At 42.6% G+C, this 9,958-nt stretch overlaps 1 protein-coding gene across 3 annotated transcripts; it reads left to right on the plus strand.

Moving 5' to 3' along the window:
- Positions 1 to 3,056: 3,056 nt before the first annotated feature.
- LOC129818260 (zinc finger protein 346-like) lies at positions 3,057 to 8,472 on the plus strand. 3 transcript variants are annotated; one of them, XM_055874016.1, is made up of 7 exons: positions 3,057 to 3,169; positions 3,998 to 4,101; positions 4,211 to 4,306; positions 4,432 to 4,579; positions 4,787 to 5,023; positions 6,090 to 6,189; positions 6,418 to 8,472. In XM_055874016.1, exons 1-7 carry the CDS (start codon positions 3,085 to 3,087, stop codon positions 6,566 to 6,568), a joined length of 921 nt encoding a protein of 306 aa, XP_055729991.1. In that variant the 5' UTR covers positions 3,057 to 3,084; the 3' UTR covers positions 6,569 to 8,472. The 3 variants fall into 3 exon arrangements, with proteins under 3 accessions (XP_055729991.1, XP_055729994.1, XP_055729996.1); XM_055874019.1 differs by having other exon boundaries at positions 3,061 to 3,169; positions 4,790 to 5,023; XM_055874021.1 differs by lacking the exon at positions 3,057 to 3,169 and adding an exon at positions 3,202 to 3,220.
- Positions 8,473 to 9,958: the final 1,486 nt, after the last annotated feature.

The following is a 9,958-nucleotide window of genomic DNA, read 5'->3' on the forward strand; positions in this document are numbered from 1 at the left end:
GTAGACTCAGAGTATTGCAGAAGCTGCTGAATGCTAAAGCAGTGAAGAAAGTAAAGGATGAAAGGTCAAGGGTGAGAGGATCCCTGTGACTAGTAGATCTGTGCCAGCACAGAGGGAAAGGCCAATGAGTGATATATGCTTCAGTAAGGTTAGCTGGCTTCTAAGCAATGGTTATCAACTGTACCGCAGAAGTGGAACTTAAATCACAGAAAATAGATGTAGTGGTAGCTGCAGGGAAGTATTTGTGTGTACGAGATTTGACTTCAGAAGAGTTACAGGGTGTAATGAGTGGTGGTGTCCTGTCCTCCCAGGCTGTTGGCATGGTACAGGAGCAGATAGGGTCAAAGTAGTGGAATGGGGTAGTGGGTTTTTAATGAGTGCAAGGTTAGTTGGTAGGGTAATTAAAAATATATTTATTTTCAGTGGCGATCCGTCATTCAGGGCAGGTGGGGCAGAGCCACCTGTTTTGAGTCTCACATTTTTAGCAAAAAAAAAGAACATGTTTTGCATGTTATTTTGGCATTAATACTTGTCACATATCAGTTTGCAAACAATGTAAAAAATAAAATAAATCATTGAGTTGATAAAGTCACATACAAACATGGTCTGTTTTTCTGTGGTGGTGGTGGTGGGGCAGCCAGTGGAAAATACGGAGTGTATGGGGTTGGGAATGTTCTCTAGTTGCACCGTGAATGGCTCAGTGTTCTGTCACTCATGGGGACACTATGTCACCAGCAAATCTAAGGTTAGAGCTATAAAATTCAAGCCACTTGGGTGCTGCTATAGATTTACATTAGAAGTGCCCATCCAATAAGGCTCAAGGTAGCTTTGATTGGACTGATCATATTTTCAACATCTTAGCAAGCAGTCATCATCATGAATCAAGTCAACAATATACTGGCAAATCCTTTTAAATCCTTGTCATATGAAGAGAAATAATGAAGAGAAATTATAGATAAAACGTATCGGTGCTCATTGGCCATTGGACATAAACATTACACAACAAGTTGGAAATGGCAAATTCAACAATGAGTGGTTTGGAAGGAATCAGTGGCCAACTGCAAGCATTGCAAAGCAATCACTAACCTGCAATTCAGTGGAGTGGCTGTGTGGTCTCAAGTCTGGGTTTAAGGGTCTCTTTTCCAAGCTTAAAATGATAAACATTCAACATTGGCCATGCTGTCAATTCAGCATGATTTCTTCCACGCTCAAAACAACTGTTAACTCGGAACTGGGAAATCTGATTTCAGTTAGTTCAAGACAAGCATTTCGCTACACCCGCAATAACATCTGCTAATCACGTGTATTTTTTCCCCCCACTTTTATTTAACCAGGTAAGCCCGTTGAGAACAAGTTCTCATTTACAACTGCGACCTGGCCAAGATAAAGCAAAGTAGTGCGACACAAACAACAACACAGAGTTACACATGGAATAAACAAACGTACAGTCAATAACACAATAGAAAAGTATATATACAGTGTGTGCAAATTAAGTAAGATAAGGGAGGTAAGGCAATAAATAGGCCAGTGTGGCAAAATAATTACAATTTAGCAAATAAACACTGGAGTGATAGATGTGCAGAGGATCAATGTGCAAGTATAGATACTGTGGTGCAAAGGAGCAAAAAAAAATTAAAAAAATTAACAATATCGGGATGAGGTAGTTGGATGGGCTATTTACAGATGGGCTATGTACAGGTGCAATGATCTGTAAGCTGCTCTGATAGCTGATGCTTAAAGTTAGTGAGGGAGATATGAGTCTCCAGCTTCAGTGATTTTTGCAATTTGTTCCAGTCATCGTTCCAGTATGTGACCAATACATTTGTATTTTAATTTGAACTGGGAACTCAGGGAAAAAACGAGCTCCGACTGGGAAAATACATTTTGAACGGTGATCCAACTCAGAATTGTAGGTCAGGAACTCTGGCCTCTTTCTAGAGCTACAACCTGAAGATCACTGACATCATCATGATTCAACCTTGTTTTTTTTCAGAGTTCCCAGTTGTCTTGAAAGCACCATAAATCCAGAGAATGCCAGACTTTGATGACATAATTTGCCTAAGAAGGACCGCCGCGCCACCTTCCTGTTCAAGTGAGCACAGCACAAGAAGGTGAGTCAAAAAATGTATTGTATGCTGCTGCATAAATTATGTAATATGCCAGGGAGATATGCATACTGTAGCTAATAACGTGTACTAGGTGTATGTTGTGTAGTAAGCTGTTAGTAGCCCATGTGCCTCACCCTGATAATTTGGTCTATTTTCCCTTCTTAATTTTGCCTACTGTTCTGATTTGGTGGTGCACATGTAGCCTATAACCTGTTTTAGAGAAATGTAATCATTGAATATTGTAAGAGCTTTCATTGTCTGCTTATTTGCCCCCTTTATTTATCATACGGTTCTGACTTGGTGTACAGGGAGAACACTGTAAGAACGGCCCATGTTCTGAATTCTGTCGCTGTACATTTCAAAAGTGCTGAACAAATTGTTATATTGACTACGTTCGTCCTAGCTTGCTCATTAATGTCTTAATCGAAATTACGGATTGCCTTTTATCCGCTTGTTGTCCCCTTATGCCATAGTTTGTACATATCAATTGTCAGTAGAAACTACATTTGTTTAAGCAAGTCAGCCATATCAGCTATGTTTTTTTTAAGGCAGTAAATGAGGCGGAATGAACTGTTTCGCTGCCAGACAAGACCGCTGATAGAAAGATGTAGCAGTGGTAAGGTGTTGGGACTGGTATTGGGACAGATGTAGCAGTGGTAAGGTGTTGGGACGGGTACTGGGACAGCTTTATGTAGGCCCTAACAGATTGTGGGCACAGTTTGTCACTGTTATAGTGCAATTAATGTATTGTTTAGTGTTGTGTAGTGGCTTTGCTGGCATGCATCCCAAATGTTTTTGTTTCTTTGCCCCACCAAGATTTAAAATGCAAAAATCGCCACTGTTTGTATTTTTTACGTTTCCCCTTTTGTATTACAACGCGAAATGGATTTATACTATAGTTCAGTTGGGGGCGGTAATGCAACATATTGGATGCCAACTGCCGTTAAACTTCACCAAAGAAGAAGAACAATTACGCATGTACTCGCTGCTGCCGAAAGAAAACATGGCGCTCGAGGAACCTAATGGAGATTTTCCATATTTACCTTCAGGGGCGGTGGAGGGTAAACTCGCGTTATCCTATGCTCAATATCATTGACATCCACTTTGGTCTAGTATGGTTTATTTATTATTGCTCTGAGCAGAACATAAACAATCAACGCTAGCTTTCAAGTAATACAATATCACTATGCTTGCTAACGGTAGCTATTTAGCCATGTGAGATTCAAGCTCCAAGGTCGATGCAAGGCATTAGTGAAGGAGTAATGTTTGTTAGTAGATGGCTTGCTATTTTCAAAGCCACCTTGGCCTTCTAAAGACTGCCTTTTATATGTGTGTACTTTTCGTCTTCTGTGTCTTAAGTAAATTTGCTAAATCAGTAGCTAGCTAGTAGCCGAGTTGTTCTCGCGCAGCTAGCAGACACGAGAGCCACATAGCATGTTGGGAGCGATGAAACATCTGAAGTCCATTCATTTTCAGTGAAGCGGGTGGGAGGGCCTTTGGGCGATGTGAGCATGGGCAAGGGACGTGAACAGGGCGGACCAAAGTTGGGAAAGCTGAACTTAATGCAAATACTCCGCGACATCGCGTTATTGACCAATCGAAGCTCACTATAGTTTACAGACCCTATTGGATTGGCTGTTGATACCTTCCACTTCCTAGGCTTTATCCGAATGTACAAGTTCAAGGATCTCGGCCATAAGTGTTAAAAGCTAAGTGTACTAGCTAGCTACAACTACGCATAAACCAATACGATACCTTATCTGTGAGCTCATCATCACAGGCCATAGAGCATCATAGATAATGATATACCACAGATGGATAGATCTATATGAGTCTTTGGTGATTCTGTGTTTTCTGTTTAATTAACACTGCCATCCATTCTTTTTCAGTAAACAGGATGATAAAGGAGAATGGTGACCTGTTTTCTGATGCCCTGTGCAAAGTCTGCAGTGCTGTCTTGAATTCTGACTCGCAGAAACTTGCACATTATCAGGTCAGTGATCCCACTTGATTTGGACTCTTATATGGTTGTTTTCTCAACCAGTATACAGAGCAGCAGCTGATGTTTTCATTATTTCGTTCTGTTTTCGCATTCTTTTCAGAGCAAAAAGCATGCCAACAAAGTGAGACGCTACATGAGCATCCACAAAGAAGAGGAGCCCACCATCAAAAGGTTCAAGTTGCCTTCGGGAGACAGCGTAAGTTACTTCTCAGCTAGAAAATGTTTTATCCAGCACTTCTCTTCTCAGTAGAGACAGTGTTCATGGATAGAGCTCCCTTAACCTTTTTGTCTTCTTCACGGTTGCTGCCCCCCCATATTCAGGCCAACAGTAATGAAGAGACGGATCGCTCCAAAGCCTGTCTTATATGTAATATGACATTTTCCTCTCCGGTGGTGGCTGAGTCCCACTACCAGGGCAAGGTGCACACCAAGAACCTAAGACTGAAGACTTTTGGCCACCAGCCCCCAGGTAAGAGGCTGCCTACATGGATTGTATTGCCATATGAGATAAGCCTGTTTTAAATGTTCCACTCCATCTGCACACATTTTCTTTTTCTCCTACTGTGTTATTCCTTCATCTCACATGCTTGTATTTTCCAAATGTGCCAAAAAATTACGTAAACTCCTTCCTGTCTGATTAATGTGTGCCTTCTATATCTGCCTTCTACCTCTCCAGTAGCACTACCTCAGGCCTTGGCCCCAGTAGTGAAGAAGAAAAAGACTCAGTCAGAGGAGGCGAGCAGCGTGGCATCGTCAGGCCCGGCCGAGGACGACCAGGACCACTTCTGTTCCATCTGCCACGCCTCATTCAACAACCCCCTCATGGCCAAGCAGCACTACGAAGGCAAGAAGCATAAAAAACAGCTGACCCAGCAGAAGCTGATGGAGACCTATGGGCCGTCCACAGCACCAGGTAGGACCTGGCCTTTAAAGCGTCTCACGTTCTGTTCAAAAGCCTGGGGAAGTTCTCCTCAGGAAAACGATCAAAAGGGTTGGAGTCTAGATGGAAATATTTGTATATATTTCACATGGGTATAGAGCTCCAAATAGAGGTGGTATTTGAGAAAACATTTCTGACTTGCAACAAGCTACTAAAACTTTGTCCGACACAGTAAGAAAATAGGCACGCAAAAAACAAGGAAACGCTCTCCCTTGGGCAGGGTTTCCCAAACTCTACACGTTTTGGTTTTAGCCCTAGCACCACACAGTTGATTCAAATAATCAACATGCTTTGATCATTTGAAACAGCTGTGTAATGTTTTTTTTTATTTTTATTTTTTAAATAATTTTTATCCCATTTTCTCCCCAATTTTCGTGGTATCCAATCGCTAGTAATTACTACCTTGTCTCATCGCTACAACTCCCGTACGGGCTCGGGAGAGACGAAGGTCGAAAGCCATGCGTCCTCCGAAGCACAACCCAACCAGCCGTACTGCTTCTTAACACAGCGCGCCTCCAACCCGGAAGCCAGCCGCACCAATGTGTCGGAGGAAACACCGTGTACCTGGCCCCCTTGGCTGGCGCGCACTGCGCCCGGCCCGCCACAGGAGTCGCTGGAGCACGATGAGACAAGGATATCCCTACCGGCCAAACCCTCCCTACCCCGGACGACGCTATGCCAATTGTGCGTCGCCCCACGGACCTCCCGGTCGCGGCCGGCTGCGACAGAGCCTGGGCGCGAACCCAGAGACTCTGGTGGCGCAGTTAGCACTGCGATGCAGTGCCCTAGACCACTGCGCCACCCGGGAGGCCCATGTGGAAAGAAAAACACTTGATTTAGAACTTTGTGAATATGGCCATATGATTATGTAAATTTGAGTTTCTATCAAGTGTAAATAATTGTCTCTGGAGGGTCATATACAGTAGCAGCAAGACAGTACAGGACCTTGTGTACCGATGCCGTATTGGGTCATTGCATGTTAGTGTAATGTCTAAAACGGCATTCCTTGCTAACTAGTCTCTCCTATATGTGTCTCCAGCTTCCACAGTAAAGGGCTATCCATGCACTGTGTGCAACATTGAACTCAACTCTGTGGAACAGTATCAAGCTCACATCAGCGGCTCCAAACATAAGAACCAGTATGTGTCCCTCTTGCTCATTCCCACTCTCCCATGCCCCGTGAGCCAGAAGAAACAACAACCACTGCATGCACACACACCAACTGGAGTATACCACTCCGCACGCCCAGATAACTTCTGTTTGGACTCCAAACAGAAGTTATCGTATTCAGAAAATACCTTCTTTTTTTCCTTCATATTTTAGTCTTTAACATGGCTTTGTTGTAACACGTGTTTATATATTTCCAGTGTCAGAGGGAAGAAAGGGAGCAACCCAACATTTGTCAGCCCCTCTGAAAACCAGTACACAGCAGAAAACCAGCAGTCTGAGTACCGTTATAAGCCTGAAGCCGAACCAGTCCAGGAGGACTGGGGCGCTTTCAACCAGGACTACGAGTGAAGAGACTCCCAGTACCCCCCACCTCTCCAACTACCACAGTTCACCAGCTAATGGTGTCCCTCAGTTAGGGCCAGGAGGATTTCCTGACCACATCACCCGACCAGGAAAAACTCTCTTTGTTACAGGCTACTACTAGGCCACAGAGTTTTCCCTGTTCATGTCACATGGTCATGTAAAATCCCTGGAAAGAGAGTGTGTCCTCCCTGCTTCTCTCTGTGGTGTCATATCTGCCTCATAGGTGAATCTTATCTATCTACTCCAGTTCTACTTCATTCTATCTGTACTCAGAGACGGTCAGTCTCCCAGTACATGTGTTGGTTGTGTTCTCAGTCGGTCAGACCAGAGAGGTATAGAGACACCTGGACATGTTGTCTATCATTCCTGTTCAAAATGTCATATTTCAAATTCCGACATAATACAGTACAATGATATGACGTTGGTGTGATGGACTTGCAGTAGTGTTCTGGTTCTATGTGTTATGGTTCTATTTTTATTTGGGCTCATAATGCTTGTTTTACACCCCCCCCCCCCCCCCCCCCTTCTAGAGTTTTGTCCAACGCCTAAATCTTTTGATCCATCTCTTTACATAATGTTTCACATAATGTTTATCTGTGACTGGCTGAGAGGGAAAAACTCTCAATAACATCCTGTACGGAAAGTTATTTTTCTTTAACTTTTACTCGTTCTATTTATTTCAGTTTGCGGATAGCAACATGGAGAGTAACTTGGACTTCCTTTAAAAAAAAATTATATACATGTAATTTTCTGCATCCTCCAACTTCAGTATTTGTGAGAACCTTCTAGTTTGATGTCTATTGTAAGTAAAAACTGCCAGATGATAAGTACGTCCTATAATCGTTTTATTATATGTACATGCGTTCGTATCAATTTAAAAACAGAGCTGTCACAAACTAACAATACGTTGCAGCAGAAAAGCAATGTCATACTCTAACCTTACTCTGTATTAGGAATGCGCTGTCAGTACCAGGGCTTAAAAAGCAATGTAATTTTGTTGTTTTTATTCCTGTTTATTTCTGTTTTCAGTCACATGAAAAATTATATGAAGCACCTTACAATGTGAAATATGCCTCTACTAGACATCTGCTGTGGTATGTCATAGTTGTAGAAATCATAATGTTTTACTCCATAGTTGTCCATCTGTGCTGGTAGGGTCATGAAGGATTGTCTGAATATTGGTCAACATTCTGTCTGAGGGAGTGGCTTTTGGAATGGGATTTGTCTGTGAATGTAAAGATAATCTGAGAGTGTTTGTGGTGATGGTGAGACTAAAATAAGCTATTTTAAAAGCTCAATGTTTGGTGTAGTAAGTGCTAATACTTTTTATGTTTTTGCTGCATTTATTGAATGGACAAAAAATATCTACTTGGATATGGGTTGGATTAGTGAGGGATTGGATGTGCAGAATCGTCGTAGCAGTCCCGGGTGCGTTACTGACAGACAGTAAAGGATCCTAGATTTGTACTTTTATTGTTTCAAGTGAAATACTATGTTGATCTTTAAAAGCATAAATAGATTTTGATTGATCTTAAGATCCCATTCCCATTATTTCATTTTGTGACAAGTTGTTTTGGCTATGTGAAAGTTTGTCATGTCCTAAGATTGTTTTTTTTCATCAGACATGACAAGTTGAATATCTATTACTGAATGTGTCGCCCTGCCTTTTGGCTGAAGAAACGTTACATTAATTTTGGATGTAATTCATTAGAGGAGGGCTTCTAAATACATTGTAAAACAAGCAAAAATATGGCCTTTTATTTCAGACCTCATTCTTGTTGTATTAGTTATTGTGTTGTAAATTATCAGATTTATTTTCAATACAAACTATGTATGCCTAAAGAAGTGCTAGGGAAATGTGTATCTAGTAAAACAATGTTTTAACTAAAGTCAGATTTCCTGTATTTTTATTCATTTTACAAAATGTATTCCTCACACCCAAACATTTTGTCCGCTCTTCAAGCCCATTACTGTACATTGTCACTGGATGGCGCACTTACTCCTTTCTAGCCTGAGCAATAGATACGCTGGCTCAAAATCAACGTTTATTGGTAGCATACACACATTTTCAGAGGTTATCCCAGGTGCAGCGAAATGCTTGTTTCTAGCTCATAAAGCACAGTAATACCTAGGAATAATAAATACACCCCCCCCCCCCCCCTTCTAGTTATGACTAGAATACAGTATGTAAACATTAACGTGACCAGTTTTCAATGACTACATAGGCCAGCAGTCTCTAAGGTCCAGGGTAGAGTACAGGGTGGTAGCCGGCTAGAACAGTGATTAATGTTCAGGGCAGGGTTCTGGGCAGAGGTCGCCTAGTGGTGACTAACAGTCTGAAGATAGAAGCTGTCTCTCGGTCCCAGCTTTGATGCACCTGTACTGTCTCCACCTTCTAGATGGTAGCGGGGTGAACAGGCTGTGGCTTTGGTGGCTGAGGTCCGTTGATGATCTTGGCCTTCCTGTGACATTGGGTGCTGTAGATGTCCTGGAGAGCAGGCAGTGTGCCCCCGGTGATGCGTTGGGCTGACCGCAGCACCCTCTGGAGAGCCGTGCGGTTGTAGACAGTGCAATTGCCATACCAGACGATGATACAGCCCGACAGGATGCTCACATTGGGGCATATGTAGAAGTTTGTAAGGGTCTTGGGGGCCAAGACGCGTTTCTTCAGCCTCCTGAGGTTGACGAGGTGCTGTTGCGCTTTCACCACGCTGTCTGTGTGAAGGGACCCTTTCAGGTTGTCAGTGATATGTACGCAGAAGGACTTGAAACTTTAGACCCACTCCACTTCGGCCCCGTCGATGTAGATGGGGGCGTGCTCTCTGCTGTCTCCTATAGTCCACGATCAGCTCCTTCGTTTTTAGTTGACGTTAATGGTGAGGTTATTTTCCTGTCACCACTTCGACAGGGCTCACCTCCCTGTAGGCTGTCTCATCGTTGTTGGTAATCAGGCCTACCACTGTTGTACTTCATGAAGTGAGTGCTACGGGGTGATAGTCATTTAGTTCTGTTACCTTCGCTTACTTAGATACTAGTACAATGGTGGGCCGAGGCTTGCTCGGCCTCGGAAGCCTCTTGCCAGGGTTGTGCACCATACAGACAAGCAAACATCCATCGAACACAGACTCAAATTATTTCTCAAGAACAGTTAAGCTTTTCAACATGTTCTGTATTGTTATCACTATTTTATTTGTAATCACTTTAATTATACACATCTGTTTGTTCATTTTATGTGGTTCTCAACTAAGATTTAACCACAAATGTCTCTATTTGGATGATGTTTTCATTTTTTAGTTCACATTTAATTTGAGAACATCTGTGTTTTCTTATGATTGAATGTTGAGGTGTGTGTGTAGAGCTTATTCTAAAATTGGT

This window comes from Salvelinus fontinalis, chromosome 2, assembly GCF_029448725.1.
Source record: "Salvelinus fontinalis isolate EN_2023a chromosome 2, ASM2944872v1, whole genome shotgun sequence".
In the NCBI taxonomy this organism is placed as follows: Eukaryota; Metazoa; Chordata; class Actinopteri; order Salmoniformes; family Salmonidae; genus Salvelinus; species Salvelinus fontinalis.